Here is a 24,107-nt window from a genome sequence, read left to right as displayed (position 1 = left end):
AGTGTGGGAGTAAACCGAAGATCTCGGAGAAAACCCACACAGGTCACGGGGAGAACGTACAAACTCCGTACGGACAGCACCCGTAGTCGGGATGGAACCCGGGTCTCCGGCGCTGCATTCGCTGTGAGGCAGTAACTCTACCGCTGCACCGCCCTGAAAGGAGATGAAGAAGATCATAGTTAAAGTAAGAAATGTTGCCGTAGGAGTAGAGATTTTAAAGTATGGAGGGACTGCAATACGTGAGTTGTGAATCTGTGGAATTCTCTGCCTCAGAAGGCAGTGGAGGCCAATTCTCGGAATGCATTCAAGAGAGAGCTGGATAGCGGAATCAGGGGGTGTGGGGAGAAGGCAGGAACGGGGTACTGATTGAGAATGATCAGCCATGATCACATTGACTGGCGGTGCTGGCTCAAAGGGCCGACCGCACCTATTGGCTATTGTCTATTGTCTATTGTGATTGCAGGCCTGCTTCTGTGGCTAGCACACAAACAGTCGCCGTTGGAGTTGTCACAGCCAGGCACTAGGACCCCGCAGGACTGGTTTGATGTGCTCTGCAATGTTCTGCCTCACTGGCAAGCACATCTCATCTGGAGCATTGGGTAACCCGGCACTCCAGGACCGTGCTCGCATTTCTGGACAGTAAAATGCACCGGCATTATCAACCCACCGCCCCAGCTAGCAATAGGTATCTGCAGCAGAAATGGGACCAGGACAAATATCAAAAGCATAGGACAAAGGTCAGGTGATGTCAAAGGCAGCATAAAGTATAACCGGCAGATTTTAACTATGTTTTGCCTTCAAAGTTTTGTCACTGGGTACTTTAAAGTACTGCGAATATTGATTAATTTATTAATGAGTCTATTCAACTGGTCTCTTGTGTTATCTTCAATTCCTCCCTCTCTATAACATTTGTGACTCCCCATATCCTCATAATCTGTTCCTTGTACTTAGATCTATATACTAAAACTTTTGTTTGTTTGTTTGTTCCTGAACTACAGCCAAAACGGTACACGATAGCACGACAATTTTAGGCCCACCTTACTCACCGTCGTCCCTTTGGTGCTAATGGAAGAAATTTTATTGAAATCGGTGTTATATTTTTTAAGTTATTCACATTTTAAAGTTTAAATCTATCTCCTAGGGAGGGAGGGGGAGGGAGGAGGGAGGAGGGAGGGAGGGGGGTGGAGGGAGGAGGGAGGGGGGTGGAGAGAGGGAGGGAGGAGAGAGGGGGGGAGGAGGGGGTCCAGAACAAGGGGCCACAGTTTAAGAATAAGGGGTAGGGCATTTAGAACTGAGATGAGGAAAAGCTTTTTCAGTCAGAGAGTTGTGAATCTGACTGACGGTGAATGGCGGTGCTGGCTCGAAGGGCCGAATGGCCTCCTCCTGCACCTATTGTCTATTGTCTATTGAGGGAGGATAAGGGGGGTTGAGGGGGATGGAGTGGGAGGAGAAGGGAAGGGGGGAGGGGAGGGGAGTGAAGGAAGGGGGAGGGAGAGGAGGAGAGGGTGCTACACCAATGTAGGAGAGGTTTGGGCCCAACGGGTCCACTTGGTCTAGTTGCTTTTGAATGTCCCTTGAAATGAGATCTCACATCATTTGGAGCACAAAATTTCACAGCGCAGAAAAATCCCATTTGGCCCATTGTTCCCATGCTAGCCCCATGGTAGATCAATCCATTTAATCCCAGAGCTCATTATTTTTCCTTTCAAGGATTTGCTTTGGAGCTTTGGCATTGAAACAGCTTATGTAATTCTTTCATTCAGCACGTTTCAGAAAACAGTGGTACTCTCATAATCTGGCATTAGTTCATAATGTAAAAGGAAGGAACTGCAAATGCTGTTTTAAAACAAAGATAGACACAAAAAGCTGGAGTAACTCAGCAGGTCAGGCGGCTTGTTATCACCTAGCCCACAGCTGACAATGGACCATTGTGGGCTCCACCTTTCCTTAATCATCGTTACGTTTTTACTTTTTCCATATCGTTCATTCATTTGTTCTATATCTCCCTATATCACCCTTCTTCAGTCTGAAGAAGGGTCTCAAGTCAAGTCAAATTTATTTGTCACATACACATACTCGATGTGCAGTGAAATGAAAGTGGCAATGCCTGCGGGTTGTGCACAAAAATAATTACAGTTACAGCATATAAATAAAGTTAATAAGTTACTAAACATAGCACAAAAAGTGTCGACAAAAATTTAGTCTCTGGGGTTATCAAAGTTGACAGTCCTGATGGCCTGTGGGAAGAAGCTCCGTCTCATCCTCTCCGTTTTCACAGCGTGACTGCGGAGGCGTTTGCCTGACCGTAGCATCTGGAACAGTCCGTTACTGGGGTGGCAGGGGTCCCTCATGATCTTGCTTGCTCTGGATCTGCACCTCCTGATGTATAGGTCCTGCAGGGGGACGAGTGTAGTTCCCATGGTGCGTTCTGCCGAACGCACTACTCTCTGCAGGGCCATCCTGTCCTGGGCAGAGCTGTTCCCAAACCAGACTGTAATGTTGCCGGACAGGATGCTCTCTACAGCCCCAGAGTAGAAACGTCACCCATTCCCTCTCTCCGAGATGCTGCCTGACCCGCTGAGTTACTCCAGCATTTTGTGATACCTTATACCACGCTCTATATCTCTCATTTCCCTTTCCACTGACTCTCAGTCTGAAGTAGGATCTTGACCCGAAACGTCACCTATTCCTTTTCTCCAGAGATGCCGCCTAACCTGCTGAGTTACTCCAGCGTTTTGTGCCTATCTTCAGTTCATAATGTGAGGGCAAACAGGGCTTGTGACCAGAGCTTTGTGTCTGGACTGATCTTATATTTCATGCTTTAGTTAAACTCACCTGGCTCGCTAGGAAATTTATTACACTACAGGCAGTCCCCGGGTTAAGCTAATTTCTCTATGAATCAAAGATGTCCATTTCCCATGACTACCCATATCATATCACCCTGAATACACCTCCTTCTAAATATTTCACTTCATTGAATATTCACCCTAACACTATCCATAATTAAACTCCTGCAATATACACAGCAACCATTTGTTATGAATACCATAAAACATTTTATATTATCTTGAATTTTATGATGTTATTATACTATTTACATTTTATTATAACTATCTTGAAAAGTTCTTCAACATTTTAAGGGAGAACTTGTGTAAGGTTGAATTTCTGTAAGTCAGGTCTTCTGTAACCTGGAGGGCTCCTGTACTGTGTAACACAAAAGAGGGTTTGAGTTTTAATAAGAGTAACATTCAGTAATCTATACAATCTACTCCACCGCTAGCATCAGTCCTGGATTATTGGAATTTTGCAGTAAAACTCCTCGCAGTGTAATGGTAATGGTTCATTCAAAGGTTCAATCTTTTATTGTCACATGTACCATGCCAGACAGTGACGCAGCAGATCACAATGGACTCGATGGTGCACCTGTGGAACCTGGAGAGAATGGGTGTACCCCAAACCAACTCTCTTACATCAGCCATGATGGAATGACGGAGTGGACATGATTAGCTGAATGGCCGAATTCTGCTCCTACGTCTATCTGGGTTCTCCAGAGATGCTGCCTGACCCGCTGAGTTACTCCAGCAGTTTGTGTCCGTTTGAAGTCAAGTCAAGTCAAGTTTATTTGTATTGCACATTTTATAACAACCCACGTTGACCAAAGTGCTGTACATCAGTTCAGGTACTAAGAAACGAACATACAATGGCACACAAACATAACAGCACATACATACACAGTTCACAGCGCCCCCTCAATGAGCCTCAAACGCTAGGGAGTAGAAATAGGTTTTGAGCCTGGACTTAAAGGAGTCGATGGAAGGGGCAGTTCTGATGGGGAGAGGGATGCTGTTCCACAGTCTAGGAGCTGCAACCGCAAAAGCGCGGTCACCCCTGAGCTTAAGCCTAGACCGCGGGATAGTCAGTAGCCCCAAGTCTGCCGACCTGAGGGACCTGGAGAAAGAGTGGTGGGTTAGAAGATTTTTGATATGGGGGGGGGGGGGGGGGCAAGCCTGTTTAGGGCTTTGTATGTGAATAGGAGGAGCTTGAAGTTGATTCTGTACCGTTTGAAGAGTCGATGTTCCTGATGCTGGAATAAGGCTGCTGTAATCTTCCACGCAAGCAAATCCACCCACAGCAACCCCCCCTATGCCCCAATGCTGTGAGCGGGTCTAACACCATATTATAACTGCTCCACAGGTGGAAACGGCCGCAGCAGTTGTGGATACCAAGGGATCTTGGACTCCTGCGCATAGTCAAGTCAAGTTAAAGAAACTGCAGGTACAATACTTGCCATCTTTGTTGTGAGTGGGGCATAGGTGGAGTGAAAACACACAGACTCCTTGCCGGAGTTGGGAGAATAAAGAGCTTGTCGGGCTCGGGGGATCTATGTTAAGTTAGCATTTTTCAGATGTGTTTATGGCCGCATAGCAGAAGCGACCACTTCGCGGGGCTGGAAACTGGAGGTGTCCCGAGCTAATTCTGCTACCACCACCATCTACCGTACATGGCCCCCACTGATTGTCGCCGGAAGCTTGGGCCCTTTTCAGGGCGGACGATGACAGTGATGTGACATTTGAAACGTGGATGATGGACACGAAAGAAGAAGAAGATGTGTTTATTACTAGCAGGGCAGTGATTTAGTTCAATTTACTTTCGCTTAAATATACAGCGTGAAATTAGGCCTTTTGGCCCATCAAATCCGCACCAACCAGCGGTTGCCCATACATTAGTCCTATCCCACACACCAGGGACAATTTACGGAGGCCAATTAACCTACAAACTGGAATGCGATGGAAACCGGGGCACCTGGAGAAAACCCACGTGGTCCCAGGGAGAACGTGCAAACTCCTCACAGACAAGCACCTCTAGTCAGGATTGAACCCGGGTCTCTGGTGCTGTGAGGCAGCAGCTTTACCACTGCGCCACTGTGTCGCCCCATTTGTAGTTGCCCTGACGCCTGATGGGTCCGGGAGCAGAGCAAGGACGCCCGTTGGCTGAGCAGTAAAGTAAGTGCTAATTACAGTTGAACAGGCAGTTTAAAAAGAGCGCCAAAAGGAAGCTAGTAGTCAATTTGAAAAGTCCGGGAGCAGAGCAAGGACGCCCGTTGGCTGAGCAGTAAAGTAAGTGCTAGTTTGAGTGAGAAGTCAGGTAAATTGGACAATCAGGCAATTTAATTGGTGATATAAACAAGGCTTACAAAAGGGTGCAGCCCTGTTCAGGTGCAGCCCAGTGAGGGAAGTGCCCAGTGAGAAAAGTGCGAGTCTTCGGCGAGGAGGCTGAGGTGAGGAGGATAAAATTGTTTTAAACCAGAGCTGGTTATAGCCATAAGGTGATGGCGGAAAAGTTGGTGCAGTGTGTTTCCTGCAGGATGTGGGAAGACAGGGATGTCGCTGGAGCTTCTGGGAGCTACACCTGCAAGAACTGTGTCCAGGTGCAGCTCCTGAAGGGACATGTGGTGGAGTTGGAGAGGCAGTTGGATGACCTCAGGGCCATCCGTGAATGCGAGAGTTTCCTCGACAGGACCTATTGTGAGGCTGTCACGCCAAGGGTCCAGGTCGAGCGAAGGTGGGAGACTGTTTCAGGGGGGAGTGGACGTGGACTACAGGAGACCCCAGTGGCTGTGCCTATTGCAAATAGGTATACCCTCTTGGGAACTGTCGGGGCAGAAGACGTTTCCAGTCCGAGTGGCGGACCTGTTGGCAAGGATACTCGACAGGGGAGACCGAAGTCTGGAAGAGCCGTAGTGGTCGGTGACTCCATAGTCCGAGGGACGGACAGAAGATTCTGTGGCAGTAGGAGGGACTTGAGGATGGTCTGTTGCCTCCCTGGTGCCAGGGTTCAACACATCACAGACCGGCTTCAGAAAATCCTAGTGAGGGAAGGCAATCAACCTGAAGTCGTTGTGCACGTGGGCACGAATGACGTCGGGCGGAAGAGGAAGGAGGTGCTACAGCGGGAGTTTAGAGAGTTGGGAAAAACACTGAGAAGTAGGACGTCGAAGGTGGTTATCTCTGGACTGCTACCGGTACCTCGTGCTGGTGAGGCCAGGAACAGAGAGATAGAGGGTATGAATTTATGGCTGAGGGACTGGTGCAGAGAGCAGGGATTTAGATTTCTGGACCACTGGGATCTCTTCTGGGCTAGGGGTGACTTGTACAAAAGGGACGGGTTGCATCTTAACAGCAGGGGGACAAACATTCTGGCAGGCAGGTTTGCTAGTGTGACACCTGTGGCTTTAAACTAAGTAGTGGGGGGGAGGGGTTAACAAATTGTGAATATGAAGATGAGGTAAAAGGAAATACAGGAGATATTGCAAAAGACTCTCGGAAGAATGGGAACAGAAGTTCTAGAGGGGAAAAGAAATTAAGGGCAGGGCCAATTGTGAACGATGTGAGAGGGGAGGTAAATACAGAAGTTAAAGTGTTGTACTTAAATGCGCGTAGTATAAAAAATAAAGTGGATGAGCTTGAGGCTCAGTTAGTCATGGGCAAGTATGATGTTGTAGGGATCACTGAGACATGGCTACAAGAGGACCAGGGCTGGGAACTGAATATTCAGGGGTACACAACGTATAGAAAAGACAGACAGAGGTGGGCAGAGGGGGTGGGGTTGCTCTGATGGTAAGGAATGATATTCATTCCCTTGCAAGGGGTGACATAGAATCAGGAGATGTTGAATCAGTATGGATAGAAATGAGAAATTGTAAGGGTAAAAAGACCCTAATGGGAGTTATCTATAGGCCCCCAAACAGTAGCCTCGACATAGGGTGCAAGTTGAATCAGGAGATAAAATTGGCGTGTCAAAGATGTAATGCTACGGTGGTTATGGGAGATTTCAACATGCAGGTAGACTGGGAAAATCAGGTTGGAAATGGACCCCAGGAAAGAGAGTTTGTAGAGTGCCTTCGAGATGGATTCTTAGAACAGCTTGTACTGGAGCCTACCAGGGAGAAGGCAATTCTGGATTTAGTGTTGTGTAATGATCCTGATCTGATAAGGGGACTAGAGGTAAAAGAGCCATTAGGAGGCAGTGATCACAACATGATAAGTTTTACTCTGCAAATGGAAAGGCAGAAGGGAAAATCGGAAGTGTCGGTATTACAGTATAGCAAAGGGGATTACAGAGGCATGAGGCGGGAGCTGGCCAAAATTGATTGGAAGGAGGCCCTAGCAGGGAAGACGGTAGAACAGCAATGGCAGGTATTCCTGGGAATAATGCAGAGGTTGCAGGATCAATTTATTCCAAAGAGGTGGAAAGACTCTAAGGGGAGTAAGAGACACCTGTGGCTGACAAGGGAAGTCAGGGACAGCATAAAAATTAAGGAGAGGAAGTATAACATAGCAAAGAAGAGTGGGAAGACAGAGGATTGGGACTCTTTTAAAGAGCAACAAAAGTTAACTAAAAAGGCAATACGGGGAGAAAAGATGAGGTACGAGGGTAAACTAGCCAATAATATAAAGGAGGATAGCAAAAGTTTTTTTAGGTACGTGAAGAGGAAAAAAATAGTCAAGGCAAATGTGGGTCCCTTGAAGACAGAAGCAGGGGAATTTATTATGGGGAACAAAGAAATGGCAGACGAGTTAAACCGTTACTTTGGATCTGTCTTCACTGAGGAAGATACACACAATCTCCCAAATGTTCTAGGGGCCGGAAAACCTAGGGTGATGGACGAACTGAAGGAAATCCACATTAGGCAGGAAATGGTTTTGGGTAGACTGATGGGACTGAAGGCTGATAAATGCCCAGGGCCTGATGGTCTGCATCCCAGAGTACTTAAGGAGGTGGCTCTAGAAATAGTGGAAGCATTGGAGATCATTTTTCAATGTTCTATAGATTCAGGATCAGTTCCTGTGGATTGGAGGATAGCAAATGTTATCCCACTTTTTAAGAAAGGAGGGAGAGAGAAAACGGGTAATTATAGACCAGTTAGTCTGACATCAGTGGTGGGGAAGATGCTGGAGTCAATTATAAAAGACGAAATTGCTGAGCATTTGAATAGCAGTAACGGGATCGTTCCGAGTCAGCATGGATTTACGAAGGGGAAATCATGCTTGACAAATCTACTGGAATTTTTTGAGGATGTAACTAGGAAAATTGACAAGGGAGAGTCAGTGGATGTGGTGTACCTCGACTTTCAGAAAGCCTTCGACAAGGTCCCACATAGGAGATTAGTGGGCAAAATTAGAGCACATGGTATTGGGGGTAGGGTACTGACATGGATAAAAAAATTGGTTGACAGACAGAAAGCAAAGAGTGGGGATAAATGGGTCCCTTTCGGAATGGCAGGCAGTGACCAGTGGGGTACCGCAAGGTTCGGTGCTGGGACCCCAGCTATTTACGATATACATTAATGACTTAGACGAAGGGATTAAAAGTACCATTAGCAAATTTGCAGATGATACTAAGTTGGGGGGTAGTGTGAATTGTGAGGAAGATGCAATAAGGCTGCAGGGTGACTTGGACAGGTTGTGTGAGTGGGCGGATACATGGCAGATGCAGTTTAATGTAGATAAGTGTGAGGTTATTCACTTTGGAAGTAAGAATAGAAAGGCAGATTATTATCTGAATGGTGTCAAGTTAGGAGGAGGGGGAGTTCAACGAGATCTGGGTGTCCTAGTGCATCAGTCAATGAAAGGAAGCATGCAGGTACAGCAGGCAGTGAAGAAAGCCAATGGAATGTTGGCCTTCGTAACAAGAGGAGTTGAGTATAGGAGCAAAGAGGTCCTTCTACAGTTGTACCGGGCCCTGGTGAGACCGCACCTGGAGTACTGTGTGCAGTTTTGGTCTCCAAATTTGAGGAAGGATATTCTTGCTATGGAGGGCGTGCAGCGTAGGTTCACTAGGTTAATTCCCGGAATGGCGGGACTGTCGTATGTTGAAAGGCTGGAGCGATTGGGCTTGTATACACTGGAATTTAGAAGGATGAGGGGGGATCTTATTGAAACATATAAGATAATTAGGGGATTGGACACATTAGAGGCAGATAACATGTTCCCAATGTTGGGGGAGTCCAGAACAATGGGCCACAGTTTAAGAATAAGGGGTAGGCCATTTAGAACGGAGATGAGGAAGAACTTTTTCAGTCAGAGGGTGGTGAAGGTGTGGAATTCTCTGCCTCAGAAGGCAGTGGAGGCCAGTTCGTTGGATGCTTTCAAGAGAGAGCTGGATAGAGCTCTTAAGGATAGCGGGGTGAGGGGGTATGGGGAGAAGGCAGGAACGGGGTACTGATTGAGAGTGATCAGCCATGATCGCATTGAATGGCGGTGCTGGCTCGAAGGGCTGAATGGCCTACTCCTGCACCTATTGTCTATTGTCTATTGTCTATTGTCTATTGATGCGACAAAGTGGTCAGTTCTGCCCTTTGAGAGGCCAGCTACTAGTATATAATCTTGCTGTGGGACTGGACTCGTATCTAAAGCCAAAGTAAGTGAGATTTTGTTCCCCAAAAGGATTCTGTGCAGTTAGAATGTTGCAACAGCTTTGCAGTCCTTTGGTGACTTTGATTGTTCATGTTCATAGGTGATAAGAGCTAGAATTAGGCCATTCAGCCCATAAAGTCGGCCATTCAATCATGGCTGATCTATCTCTCCCTCCTGATTACATTCTCCTGTTCTTAGTTCTTGTACTTAGAGTCAGGGATCCACAAAGCAAGGAATCAGGCCAACTTGTCCATGATGTCCACATACTCTAGTCCCATTGATCTGTTTGACCCAAACCTTTCCTGTGCATATACCTGTCCAAATATCTTTTAAGTGTTGTTATTGTACCTGACTCAACTACCTCCTCTGGCAGCCTGTTTCATATATATATATATATATACTACCCTCTGTGTGAAAAAGTTGCCCCTCAGGTTCCTATTAAATTGTCACCATATCTTAGGGCGGCACAGTGGCGCAGCGGTAGAGTTGCTGCCTTACAGTGATTGCAGTGCTCGAGACCCGGGTTCGATCCCGACTACGGGTGCTGTCTGTACGGAGTTTGTACGTTCTCCCCGTGAACTGCGTGGGTTTTCTCCAAGATATTCGGTTTCCTCCCACACTCCAAAGTCGTACAGGTTTTGTAGGTTAATTGGCTTGGTAAATGTAAAAAATTGTCCCTAGTGGGTGAGGGATAGTGTTAGTGTGCGGGGATCACTGGTCGGCGCGGACCCGGTGGGCCGAAGGGCCTGTTTTCATGCTGTATCTCTAAACTAAACTAAATATCGCTTTAAACCTATGCCCTATGGTTCTTGATTCCCCGACCCTGGCAAATAGACTGTGTGATTTCACCCTATGTATGCCCCTCGTGATTTTATGAGATCACCCTTTGTGAGATTTAAGGTAAGAGGGGAAGTTTTAAGAGGAACCTCTAACCCCGTTCACTCGGACCAGTACTTCATTGTTATCATAGCTTTTGCCAGCTTCGTCCCACCTCCATTCCTCCCTTCCAATTTCCCTACTATAATCATTCTGAAGAAGGGTCCCGACCTGAAACGTCGCTTATCCATGTCCTCCAGAGATGCACTCTGACCTGCTGAGTTACTCCAGCGTTACTCCAGTGTTGTGGAGCAGGTTTGATTGTACCATTTAAAAGGGTTCCTGAAAGAGGGAACAAAAATGCAGGACTAGCTGGATCTCTCTTACAGAGTGCTAGTATGGATTCAATAGGCCGAATGCACCCCCTCTGTGCTGGAACCACTCTGCAATGAAATGCATCAGTGGCACTGCATTAGTGTTGCTGCATTACAGCGCCAGAGACCTGGGTTCGATCCTGACTACGGGTGCTGTGTACGGAGTTCGTATGTTCTCCCATGTGGGGTTTCTCCAGTTTCCCCACACACTCCAAACACATGAAAGTTTGTACAAAGACGTACAGGTATGTAGGTTAATTGGCTGGGTAAATGTAAAAAAATTGTCCCTATTGGGTGTAGGATAGTGTTAATGTGCGGGGATCACTGGGCGGCACGGACTTGGAGGGCCGAAAAGGCCTGTTTCCGGCTGTACATATATGATATGATATGATATGATAATTGGCTTCTGAAAATTGTAAATTGACCCGAGTGTGTAGAATAGTGGTAGTGTACGGTGGTCGGCACGGATTCGGTGGGCCGAAGGGCCTGTTTCCACACGGTATCTCTAAAGTCTAAAGGCTGTAGTTGATGTCTGACTGTTTGTTCAGTTACAGGAAGATCGCTTGGCTACGATAGCAAGAGACAATCAGATCCTATCCTTCAAGTTAGTTGATATCATGAGATCCAATGGGACAGTGGAGAATTGGAACAACTACGTAACTAAAAGGTACAAATATCGGGGAGATGCGTAAAAAGCTTAATGATCGCATTCTCGTTAAAGCAGTCTTGAAGATTAGGCTAAGAAGCTGGGACATGGGGCAGGAGTAGAGTTACTGCCTTCCAGCACCAGAGACCCCGCGTTGATCCTGACCACGGGTGCCGTCTGTATGGAGTTTGTACTTTCTCCCTCTGGGTTTTCTCTGGGTGTTCCGGTTTCCTTCCAAAGACATGCGGGTTTGTAGGTTAATTGGCTTCTGTAATTTCCCCCTGTGTGTAGGATAGAACTAGTGTATGGAAGTTTTCTGGTTAGCACGGACCTGGTGGGCCGAAAGGCCTGTTTCCACGCTAAATCTATAAACTAAAGGTGTACAAAATTGTGAAAAGCCTGGACAATAGTATATATATGCCTACAGAGGTAGCTATAACCAGAGAACTAGTCAAGTCAAGTCAATTTTATTTGTATAGCACATTTAAAAACAACCCACGTTGACCAAAGTGCTGTGCATCAGTTCAGGTACTAAAAACGAACATTCAATGGCACACAAACATAACAGCACATACATAAACAGTTCACAGCGCCCCCTCAGAGGGCCTCAAACGCTAGGGAGTAGAAATAGGTTTTGAGCCTGGACTTAAAGGAATCGATGGAGGGGGCAGTTCTGATGGGGAGAGGGATGCTGTTCCACAGTCTAGGAGCTGCAACCGCAAAAGCGCGGTCACCCCTGAGCTTAAGCCTAGACCGCGGGATAGTCAGTAGCCCCAAGTCGGCCGACCTGAGGGACCTGGAGATAGAGCGGTGGGTTAGAAGTAAGAAATTTAGAGGGGAAAAAAAAGAACAACTGTTTTATGCAGAGGATAATTAGAATCTGGAACACATTATCTGAGGGGGTGGTGGGACTCTCACATTTAAGAATTATTGAGGGTATCACAAAATGCTGGAATTTGACTGAAGAATAGTCTCGACCCGAAATGTCACCCATTCCTTCTCCCCAGAGATGCTGCCTGGCCCGTTGAGTTACTCCAGCATTTTATAATACCTTCGATTCGTACCAGCATCTGCAGTTATTTTCCTACACTCCTTTAAGAATTATTGGATTCAGTAAGGCTACGGATTAAGTTTGATTAAATTCAACTGGTATTGATGGGTATTTAATGGTCGGTATGGACAGTGTGGGCCGAAGGGCCTGTTTCTGTGCCGTATGACTCTGAGCCTTGTGTTCAGTGACACCCCCTAACATCCAACTTATTACACCATAATAAACAGATTTCTACTCATATACATTTTTTGATTCACTTCAAAAGGTTCCATTGCATTGTCTAAATGTAATTTTGGATGTAATGTGTGAGTTAAATACTATATTGTCCACAACTCAATCCCATAAATAACAAGACACAAAATGCTGGAGTAACTCAGCGGGTCAGGCAGCATCTCTAGAGAGAAGGAATGGGTGACGTTTCGGGTCGAGACTCTTCTTCAGACTGAAGAAGGGTCTCGACCCGAAATGTCACTCATTCCTTCCCTCCAGAGATGCTGCCTGACCCGCTGAGTTACTCCAGCATTTTGTGTCTACCTTCGATTTATACCAGCATCTGCAGTTCTTTCCTACACAAACATAACAATGTGATATCCACTAATTAATTTGTATTGATGTTGGTGTGGATATTCTTGCTAATGAGGGCGTGCAGCGTAGGTTTACTAGGTTAATTCCGGGAATGGCGGGACTGTCGTATGTTGAAAGACTGGAGTGACTAGGCTTGTATACACTGGAATTTAGAAGGATGAGAGGGGATCTTATCGAAACGTATAAGATTATTAAGGGGTTGGACACGTTAGAGGCAGGAAACATGTTCCCAATGTTGGGGGAGTCCAGAACAAGGGGCCACAGTTTAAGAATAAGGGGTAGGCCATTTAGAATGGAGATGAGGAAAAACTTTTTCAGTCAGAGAGTTGTGAATCTGTGGAATTCTCTGCCTCAGAAGGCAGTGGAGGACAATTCTCTGAATGCTTTCAAGAGAGAGCTAGATAGAGCTCTTAAGGATAGCGGAGTCAGGGGGTATGGGGAGAAGGCAGGAACGGGGTACTGATTGAGAATGATCTGCCATGATCACATTGAATGGTGGTGCTGGCTCGAAGGGCCGAATGGCCTCCTCCTGCACCTATTGTCTATTGTAACCTCACAGCTTCAGTGAACAGGGTTGAATGCTAGCATCAGGTGCTGTCAGTGTGGAGTTTGCACATTGTTCCTGTGTGTTTCCCACACGTGTTTCCGGGCGCTCCATCTTCCTTCACTCCCCAGAGTTTTTGAAGGGTGGCGGGGAGAAATGAATGGGAAAGTGAAGAGAATAAAGGGTTCGAGTGGGATTAGCGTAAGGGGTCCTTGATGGTCAGTGCAGACACAATGGTCACAAGTAATCTGAAGGGCCTGTTTCCGAGCTGTATCTCTCCACTGAAGTTCTTTTGGAGACCCAATATCCCATGCTGCATGATTCCATGCTGACCTCTAGAATCAGGGCGGCACAGTGGCTCAGCGGTAGAGTTGACTGTGTGGCCAGGTTCAGCTCAAACTCCATCATCAAGTTTGCTGATGACACTGTGGTGGTGGGCCGGATCTCCAACAACGATGAGAAGGCCTACCGGGAGGAGGTGGCTGATCTGGCACTCTGGTGTCAGGACAATAGCCTCCTCTTGAATGTCACAAAAACTGAGGAGCTGATTGTGGACTTTAGAATGGCTCAACATCCAAGGACGTACACGCCACTGGAGATAAATGGGTCTATTGTGGATAGGGTGAGCAGCTTTAAATACCTGGGAGTCCACATCAAAGAGGATCTGACATGGACAACGCACATTGCCGCACTGGTGGGTAAGGCAAAGCAGCGTCTTTACCACCTTAGACAGCTGAGGAAATTCAGAGTGTCTCTGAGGATCCTTCATTGCTTCTACTCTGGGGCTGTAGAGAGCATCCTGTCCGGCAACATCACAATCTGGTTTGGGAACTGCTCTGCCCAGGACAGGAAGGCCCTGCAGAGAGTAGTGCGTTCGGCAGAACGCACCATGGGAACTACACTCGCCCCCCTGCAGGACCTATACATCAGGAGGTGCAGATCCAGAGCAAGCAAGATTATGAGGGACCCCTACCACCCCAGCAACGGACTGCTCCAGCTGCTATGGTCAGGCAAACGCCTCCGCTGTCACGCTGTGAAAACGGAGAGGATGAGACGGAGTTTTTTCCCACAGGCCATCAGGACTGTTAACTATTATAACACCAGGGACTAAATTTTCTTTTCTGTATTAATTTTAATTTATATGCTGTAACTGTAATTTTTTTTTGTTGCACAATCCGCAGGCATTGCCACTTTCATTTCACTGCACATCGTGTATGTGTATGTGACAAATAAACTTGACTTGACTTGACAGTGCCAGAGACCCGGGTTCGATCCTGACTAAGGGGTGCTGTCTGTATGGAGTTTGTACGTTCTCTCTGTGACCGCGTGTGTTTTCTCCGGGTGCTCCAGTATCCTCCCACACTCTAAAGACGTACACGTTTATAGGCTGATTGGCTTGGTAAAATTGTAAATTGTCACTAGTGTGTGCGGGATAGTGTTAGTGTAAGGGGGTGGTTGGTCGGCGCGGACTCGGTGGGCCGAAGGGCCTGTTTCCGCACTATATCTCTGAACTGAACTAAATTAGTAATAGTTCGTGCTATTCCCCGCAGGACATCCAGAGTGTTTGCTGCCCTCTTGTTTAGTTCATCTTCCCTTTTCCAACCGTCCCTTACTTCCTTCCCACCCAGCCTTAATGCGGAGAAGCGTCACAGGCAGCTGATGCAGATAACGCAGGAGAACCAAGCCATATTCCACCGCATTACACGGTGCAAGTCCCAGTACAAGAGCAGCGGGCTGAATGAGGAATGGGAGAGAGTAAAGAGAGTGCAAAACGACATTGCACGTTACCCACGGGGGACAAAGGCTGAACAGGTAAGGCACAGTGACACGAGGATCTGCTGGAATCTTGATCAAAACACACAGTGCTGGAGGAACGCAGAGGGTCAGGCCCCATCTATGAAGGGAAGGGACAGCCAGCATTTCAGGTCGGGTCCCCTCTTCAGGCCGACACCCTTTTGTCTCCTCTTCACCTCTCGTCTTTATCACTTACTCCACCCTTCTACAGATTTACCTCCACCCCCTCACCTGTACCCACCTATCGCTTGCCAGACTTTGTCCCACCCCTAGATCTCTTTTCAGGCTTCCTCCCCACTTCTACAATCAGACTGAAGAAGGGTCCCGACTCCCGAACCGAAACATCGCCTGCCCATTCCCTCCACAGATGCTGCCTAACCCGCTGAGTTAACACAGCACTTCTGTGTCTGGAGGTAGGGCACAGATTGGACTAGAGTCGTGAATCTCAAGGCAGGGTTAATATAAACTATATACTAAAACTCTCGTTTGTTTGTTTGTTTGTTTGTTTGTTTGTTTGTTTGTTCCTGAACTACAGCCAAAATGGTACACGATAGCGCGACAATTTTAGGCCCACCTTACTCACCGTCGTCCCTTTGGTGCTGATGGAAGAAGTTTCATTGAAATCGGTGTTATATTTTTTAAGTTATTCACATTTTAAAGTTTAAATCTATCTCCTAGGGAGGGAGAGGGGAGGGAAGGAGATAGGGAGGGGGGAGGATAAAGGAGGTTGAGGGGGATGGAGTGGGGCGGGGGGGAGGGGGAGGGGAAGGGGGGGAGGGGAGGTGGGGGCGTGGGGTAGGGTGAGGAGGTGGGGGAGGGGTGGAGGGGTGGAGGGGGGGAGGGGAGGGGAGGGGAGGGGAGGGGGGGAGGAGAGGGTGCTGCACCAATACAGGAGAGGTTTGGGTCCACTTGGTCTAGTGGAGTTTACAACTCTAAGGGAAAGTCCAGTAAGCACAGTGGCGCAGGGGTAGAGTTGCTGCCTTCCAGCACCAGACACATAGGTTCGATCCTGACTACGGGTGCTGTCTGTATGGAGTTTGTATGTTCTCCAATTTTAGCTAACTACAATTGCCTAATTCTACTCCTATCACTTATGATCGTATGATTGTTGTTCAATAAGTTGCTTGAGCTCTAGATTCTCACATTTTTAGATTTTTTGTTATTACAAAAAGTTTACTAAGGTTAAAATTGACACTCCAAAGACGTACAGTAGGTTAATTGACTGGGTAAATGAAAAAATTGTCCCTAGTGTGTAGGATAGTGTTAGTGTGCGGGGATCGCTGGGCGGCGCGGACTCGGTGGGCCGAAGGGCCTGTTTCCGCGCTGTATCTCTAAATCTAAATCTAAAAAAAAATCTAAAATCTAAAACAATAAAAATTATTAATTAAATTAGGTGGTCAGGCACTTAAAGTGCCTGACCACCTAATTTAATTAATACGTTTTATTGTTTTAACCTTAATCAACTTTTTGGAATGTTGGCCTTCATAACAAGAGGAGTTGAGTATAGGAGCAAAGAGGTCCTTCTGCAGTTGTACAGGGCTCTAGTGAGACCGCACCTGGAGTACTGTGTGCAGGTTTGGTCTCCAAATTTGAGGAAGGATATTCTTGCTATTGAGGGCATGCAGCGTAGGTTTACTAGGTTAATTCCCGGAATGGCGGGACTATCATATGTTGAAAGACTGGAGCGACTAGGCGTGTATACACAGGAATTTAGAAGGATGAGAGGAGATCTTATCGAAACGTATAAGATTATTAAGGGGTTGGACACGTTAGAGGCAGGAAACATGTTCCCAATGTTGGGGGAGTCCAGAACAATGGGCCACAGTTTAAGAATAAGGGGTAGGCCATTTAGAACTGAGATGAGGAAAAACTATTTCAGTCAGAGAGTTGTGAATCTGTGGAATTCTCTGCCTCAGAAGGTAGTGGAGGCCAATTCTCTGAATGCATTCAAGAGAGAGCTAGATAGATAGAGCTCTTAAGGATAGCGGAGTCAGGGGGTATGGGGAGAAGGCAGGAACGGGGTACTGATTGAGAATGATCAGCCATGATCACATTGAATGGCGGTGCTGGCTCGAAGGGCCGAATGGCCTCTTCCTGCACCTATTGTCTATTGTCTATTTTGTGATAACAAAAATTCTAAATATGTGAGAATCTAGTTCTTAACTTTTTAGGGGTGCCATTACTTCGTACAATGTGTACCGTCTCAAATAAAAAAAGCACTGAAATACAATCAAATTACTCCATTAGCAAATTGTGACTCCTTGGCATAAGGAGATTTCTCTTCTGTTCTCTGCAGAAAACTGGGAAGAAAGTGCACTTTGAAGGAATTGGAGTCGCCAAGACTGGCGAGACTGCTCGGAGCGGAGAAGATGGCGACATCCAAGAGTTGCTGACAACAGGGCGATCAGTGTAAAAGCAACGTCAGGCCCTGCTCCATCTCATGTCAGCTTCTCCTCCAACCCTATCCTGGCAACCTCATAAATATCTTGAAGCATTTTCTTACCTATGCATGTCCTTCAAATGCACTCACCTGAATCGGTATAAAAGCAACTCCAGGTTGCAACTCCATCTCACTTCAGCTTCCGGTTCACCCTTATCCCAAAGACCTCTCTCAAATATCTTGAGGCATTTTGTTACCGATGTGCTTCAGATACATTCACCTTTCTCTCGTTGCAATCCATCGTATGTTGTGTGGTAGGGGGACTCTGCACCAGCATCCCTGCCTAATACCAATCATGGATCTCCCTGTGAGGGATTGGGTTTGTAGTACACCTTGATTCAACCTTCACAGTCCACTCAATCTCTCCTCTTACGACAAACTTGCTCTCTCTGGAGATACAAGGAACTGCAGATACAGGTCTACCACTGATTTTCCTTGGTTCCAGAACCTACTTGGACTATCCGTTTTGCCCGACCAACAGACGTCACGGCCTCCGAGAGAAGCCCAACGGCACAGGAACGGTCTGCCTAAGCCACTGAGAGGCCAAGATACCGATATACACCGATCAGCCAAAACATTATGACCACTGACAGGCGAAGTGAATAACATTGGTTATCTTCTTACACCTGTCAAGGGGTGGAATATATATTAGGCAGCAAGTGAACAGTCAGTTCTTGAAGTTGACGTGTTGGATGCAGGAGAAATGGGCAGGAGTAAAGGCCTGAGCGACTTTGACATCCAACGTATTGCACCATAATAAACAGATTTCTACTCGTATACATTTTTTGACAAGGGCCAAGTTGTTATGGCCAGACGACTGGGTCAGAGCATCTCTGAAATGGCAAGGCTTGTGGGGTGCTCCCAGTCAGCAGTGGTGAGTACCTACCGACAGTGGTCCGAGGAGGAACAAACCACAAACAGGCGACAGGGTGTTGGGCGCCCAAGGCTCATCGATGCGCGAGGGCAACGAAGGCTATCCCGTCTGGTCCGAACCGACAGAAGGTCAACTGTGGCACAAGTCACAGAAAATGTTAATGGTGGTCACGGGAGGAATGTGTCACAATACACAGTGCATCGCACCCTGCTGCGTATGGGGCTGCACACGGAGGACCAACAGCATAATAGGCAGGTGGTCGTAATATTTTGGCTGATCAGGTCATGATGTTGTGGCTGATGGGTGTAGTTGGAAGTCAGCTATGGGAACAGTACTGCAGGAGTTCCAATCCCCGGCTGAAGGGGCAAGTTCGACCCACCGATCAGCCGCGGAAATCCTGATGTGGTCGTGATCGGCCGCCTCACCCGGCCTTGACGCTGCATTTTCAGGGGGTCTTCCAGGAGGGGGATTTTAAGTGCACTCTCATCATTCTTTCTGGATTAAAGGAGGTGCCAGACCACCAGTTGCCAGAAAATCGGTGATGGACCTGTACTGGTTTACAAAAAAAAACCACACAAGTTGCTGGAGCAACCCAGCGGGTCAGGCTAGACACAAAATGCTGGAGTAACTCAGCGGGACAGGCAGCATCTCTGTAGAGAAGGAATGGGTGGCGTTTTGGGTTGAGACCCTTCTGTCTTGTTATTTATGGGATTGAGTTGTGGACATATAGTATTTAACTCACACATTACATCCAAAATTACATTTAGACAATGCAATGGAACCTTTTGAAGTGAATCAAAAAATGTATATGAGTAGAAATCTGTTTATTTTGGTGTAATAAGTTGGATGTTAGGGGGTGTCACTGAACACAAGGCTCAGAGTCATACGGCACAGAAACAGGCCCTTCGGCCCACACTGCCCATGCTGTCCATTAAATACACATCAATACCAGTTGAATTTAATCAAACATAATCCGTAGCCTTAGTGAATCCAATAATTCTTAAAGGAGTGTAGGAAAATAACTGCAGATGCTGGTACAAATCGAAGGTACACAAAATGCTGGAGTAACTCAGCAGGACAGGCAGCATCTCTGGGGAGAAGGAATGGGTGATGTTTCAGGTCGAGCAGACAGTCCGAAGAAGGGCCTCGACCCGAAACGTCACCCATTCCTGTCCCGCAGAGTTACTCCAGCTTTTTGTGTCTATCTTCGATTTAAACCAGCATCTGCAGATCCTTCCTACACAGCGGGTCAGGCTGTCTGACTGCAGTACTTTGTGTATGTTCTCTCCAGGCATTGTTTCATGAATCTTTGCTGTATCATCTCTTTGGCTGTCAAATACATCCTTTCTTCGGTAAATCCTAATCTGTACATGATATGCCATTTTGCAATCTCACCGTTGTACTACATAATTGCAATAAGATTTACTAACAATATTTGTTACACAGCCTTTTTTCAGCACTGAAATCCCTTAATAAAACAGATAAACCAACTTAATCCTTTGTTGTTGGATTTAACTGGTAGCTTTTGGGGAGTTGTTACTCAATCCTGATGCTGGTTGGTATGTTATCCTGTTAAGATTAACATAGAACAGTACAGCACTGTAACGGGCCCTTTGGCCCACAATGTTTGCGCTGAACTTGATGCCAAGTTAAAATGATCTCACCTGCCTGTACACGATCCATACCCCTCTCTTCCCTGCATATCCTGACCAGCTGGTCAGGAAGGCCAGCTCTGTCCTGGGTTGCCCCCTCGACTCAGTACAGGCGGTGGGAGAGAGGAGGATGATGGCAAAGATAACATCGCTGCTGGACAACGACTCCCACCCCATGCAGGACACTGTCACTGCACTGAGTAGCTCCTTCAGTGACAGACTCCTTCACCCCAAGTGCGTGAAGGAGAGATATAGGAGGTCCTTCCTTCCCGCTGCTGTGAGACTGCACAACCAGCACTGCTCCCAGCAGACGAGTCAACAGTAACAGTAAATTGATGACAATTTATCCTTGTCTTTATTTTTAATTTATAATGAATGATCTCTTGCTATCCACTTTGCTGCTGTAACACTGCAAATTCCCCGGTGTGGGACAATAAAGGAATATATTATTATTATCCATGTGCGAAACTAAGAGCTTCTAAAACGCTACTATCATATCTGTCTTCTCCACAAATGCGTTCCTGGCCCCCCACCACACTGTATCAAAATAGACTTGCCTAGCACATCTCCCACAGCTACCAGCCTTGGAGGGCATCTACAACACACGATGCCTCAGAAAAGCCACCAGCATCCACAGAGACTCTTCACACCCCTGCAACAGTCTGTTCGAACTTCTACCATCGGGCCGACGTTACAAGGCCTTCTACGCCTGCACCTCCAAACTCAGGAACAGCTTCATCCCCAGGGCCATAGCTGCTCTGAACCGGTCCTGCTGAACCGGTCCTGCTGAGCCGGATGGTCACATCGCACAGCGAACCGGCACAGAGCTACTTGAACTTTATTCTGTTTTAAAACTGTTTCTAATTTTGTTTCACTGGGTTGTCTAAATTTATACTGATTAACTAATTAATTTATTGCATCGTATGGGAGGCGCATTCCCAATCTCGTTGTGCCCCTGTACAATGACAATAAAGATGTATTGTATTGTATTGTATTAAACTTTCCCGCTCTCACCATAAAGCTATGCCCTCCAAGGTTGGACATCTACACCCAGGGAGAAAGGTTCTGACCATCTACCCTATCTATGCCTCTCACTAATTTACATACTTTTAGCAGGTCACCTCCTCAACCTCTGACGTTGTAGAGAAAGAATCCAAGTCTATCCAACCTCACCGTGCAGCTGAAACCCTCTAATCCAGGCAACATTCTGTTAATGCACCCTCTCTAACGTTCTTCATGTTTCACTAAGCTGGTTAGATTATCAGCTATATTTTCTTTCCCAGCCATTTTTAATAACATATAACATATAACATATAACAACTACAGCATGGAAACAGGCCTGTCCGGCCCTACCAGTCCACGCCGACCATTCTCCCTGACCTAGTCTCATCTACCTGCACTCAGACCATAACCCTCCAATCCCCTCCTATCCATATACCTATCCAATTTACTCTTAAATAATAAAATCGAGCCAGCCTCCACCACTTCCACCGGAAGCCCATTCCATACAGCCACAACCCTCTGAGTAAAGAAGTTCCCCCTCATGTTACCCCTAAACCTTTGTCCCTCAATTCTGAAGCTATGTCCCCTTGTTGGAATCTTCCCCACTCTCAAAGGGAAAAGCCTACCCACGTCAACTCTGTCCGTCCCTCTCATAATTTTAAAAACCTCTATCAAGTCCCCCCTCAACCTTCTACGCTCCAAAGAATAAAGACCCAACCTGTTCAACCTCTCTCTGTAGCCTAAGTGCTGAAACCCAGGCAACATTCTAGTAAATCTCCTCTGTACCCTCTCCATACTTCAGTAACTTCTCCTGTACTCTCCTTCCCTTAAACTTCATTCATACATTTCCAATTTGTTGACCGCCTCACCCCCCACTATTCAGTTTGGAGCCCTATCTACAGCTCTGGAGACCCAGTAGGTTTGTTATAAAATTATTAGTGCACCTTTCCCACAAATGTGATTAGAGTCATTTTTTAAATTTGTCCATTCATGAAACGTGGAGTTTCTTTCAAAATAAACCATTCATCTTCCTTCAAAATACTACTGAGGTGGTAAAATACATTCTTACATTGAATAAGAACTACTAATTACTTGTAGCCCAAGTTTAAAGTCATAAGATTGTTAGCAAGAGCCTGAGGTTCAGCTAATTGTAGGCCTCACAGCAGAAGCGTCTGCTGGAAGTGTCCTGAGCTAATTCTGCTACCACCACCATCTATTGTACAAGTGATGGCTCCCATTGATTGTCGCCGGAAGCTTCCGCCCTTTTCAGGACGGACGATGACAGTGATGTAACATTTGAAACATGGATGATGGACACGAAAGAAGAAGCTAATTGTAAATACTCAACAAGTCAGGCAGCATCTGTGGAGAGAGAAGTAGGGTTAACAAATTAGGTAAATGGGTCTCGCATTAACTCGAGCTGTACCGGATCACAATTAAGTAACATCTGGATTTTATATTCCTAAATCACTTTCTCGCCTCGCCCTCCTTTTCCCTAATCAGTTCACACATAATAAATATGGTCGACCCTGGTCCATCATTCAACAGCATCATGGTTGATTTCGACACAAAGTGGCGGAGTAACTCAGTGGGACGGGCAACATTTGTGGATAGAAGGAATGGGTGACATTTGGGGTCGAGACCCTTCTTCAGACGAGTCAGGGGAGAGGGAGACACAGATAGAGAAGGGCAAGGTGTGAAATTGAGTCAAAGGGGACAAAGCTCAAGGAAAATGTAGAATAGATCATTGTTGGGGAAGGTGATAACGAAACATAAAATTTAATCAAGGGAACAGTCTGACTGGTCAGAAAACTAGGATGGGGGAGGGATGGAGAGAGAAGGAAAGCAAGGGTTACTTGAAGTTTGAGAAGTCGATATTTATACTGCTGGGTTGATCTTCGCTTCAGTTCCATTTCCTGACATTTCCTTGCCACTAACTGACCTAAAAATGTGCTCCTTTAATCATAGCCCTATGAGTCCTCACCAAATTTACATGCTCTATTATGAGAGGCCTACAGTTTGGAATTTCCTCCTTAAACCACTATGCCTCTCAATCTAAAATGCTCTTTAAAATTAATGTCCTTGTACATTGGACCTAATATGGCTTGGTGTTAATTTCTTTACAACAAAGCACCTCGGAATATTTTTATTTGGTATTACTATTAATTTCCTCCCACATCCCAAAGTCGTTAGGCTTGTCGGTTAAATGGTCTCCGTAAATTACCCTTTGGGTGTAAGGAGGGGATGAGACATGGAACTAGTGTGAACATGCGATATATAACGATCACCTATTACCTGCCACGCTTTAACCTGCTTCTCCTCTCTTCTAGTTTTCATCCCCCCTTTCCCCCAATCTGTTTGAAGGGTCCCGACCCGAAACGTAACCCATCCATGTTCTCCTGAAATGCAGCCTGACCTGCTGAGTTACTCCAGCATATTGTGCCTTTGATTGATGTGGACCCGGTGGGCCAAAGGGCCTGGTTCCCTGCTGTATCCCTAAACTAAAATACACTAAACTCAGCAGGTCAGGCAGTGTCTGTGGAGAGAGAAGCAACTATAACACTTCTGGTCTGTGACCCTTTATCAGAACTGGGAAAAAGAGAGATATTTGTGGGTTTTGATGACTGATTTCTAGCATCTGCAGTTTGTCAACAAATACTCTTGAACTTCTATAGGTGTAGAGTGGAGCTTGGTTCCATCACGGCCTGGTTCGGCAATACAAACGGTCAGGAACGTGGAAGATTGCAAAAAGTGGTGAACACTGCCCAGTCCATCACGGGTACTGATCACCCCACCATTGAAGGGATCTACAGGAGACGTTGCCTCAAAAAAGGCAGCCAGCATCACCAGTGACCCACACCACCCTGGCCACACAGTCATTTCACTCATGCCATCGGGAAGAAGGTATTGGAG

At 46.5% G+C, this 24,107-nt stretch overlaps 1 protein-coding gene across 2 annotated transcripts; it reads left to right on the top strand.

Annotated features, from left to right (window-relative positions):
• The first annotated feature begins 570 nt into the window (after window positions 1-570).
• Window positions 571-20,558, top strand: LOC144610939 (uncharacterized protein CFAP97D2). Of its 2 annotated transcripts, none has more exons than XM_078429964.1 (5): window positions 571-737; window positions 4,195-4,275; window positions 11,155-11,273; window positions 15,061-15,244; window positions 17,523-20,558. In XM_078429964.1, the coding sequence occupies exons 1-5, from the start codon at window positions 645-647 to the stop codon at window positions 17,637-17,639; spliced, it is 594 nt and encodes a 197-aa protein (XP_078286090.1). In that variant the 5' UTR covers window positions 571-644; the 3' UTR covers window positions 17,640-20,558. The 2 variants fall into 2 exon arrangements, with proteins under 2 accessions (XP_078286090.1, XP_078286091.1); XM_078429965.1 differs by having other exon boundaries at window positions 17,498-20,558.
• The last annotated feature ends 3,549 nt before the right edge of the window (window positions 20,559-24,107 follow it).

Source organism: Rhinoraja longicauda, chromosome 38, assembly GCF_053455715.1.
Source record: "Rhinoraja longicauda isolate Sanriku21f chromosome 38, sRhiLon1.1, whole genome shotgun sequence".
In the NCBI taxonomy this organism is placed as follows: domain Eukaryota; kingdom Metazoa; phylum Chordata; class Chondrichthyes; order Rajiformes; family Arhynchobatidae; genus Rhinoraja; species Rhinoraja longicauda.
Note: the sequence above shows the minus strand (reverse complement) of the source record. Positions and strands in the feature narration are given on the sequence as shown.

Coding starts and splice junctions, on each gene's coding strand:
- LOC144610939 (XM_078429964.1), top strand. CDS start 645: ATGCACCGGCATTATCAACCCACCGCCCCAGCTAGCAATAGGTATCTG. Junction 738..4,194: donor ATCAAAAGCATAGGACAAAG/GTCAGGTGATGT, acceptor ACTGCTCCACAG/GTGGAAACGGCCGCAGCAGT. Junction 11,274..15,060: donor AACAACTACGTAACTAAAAG/GTACAAATATCG, acceptor CTTCCCACCCAG/CCTTAATGCGGAGAAGCGTC.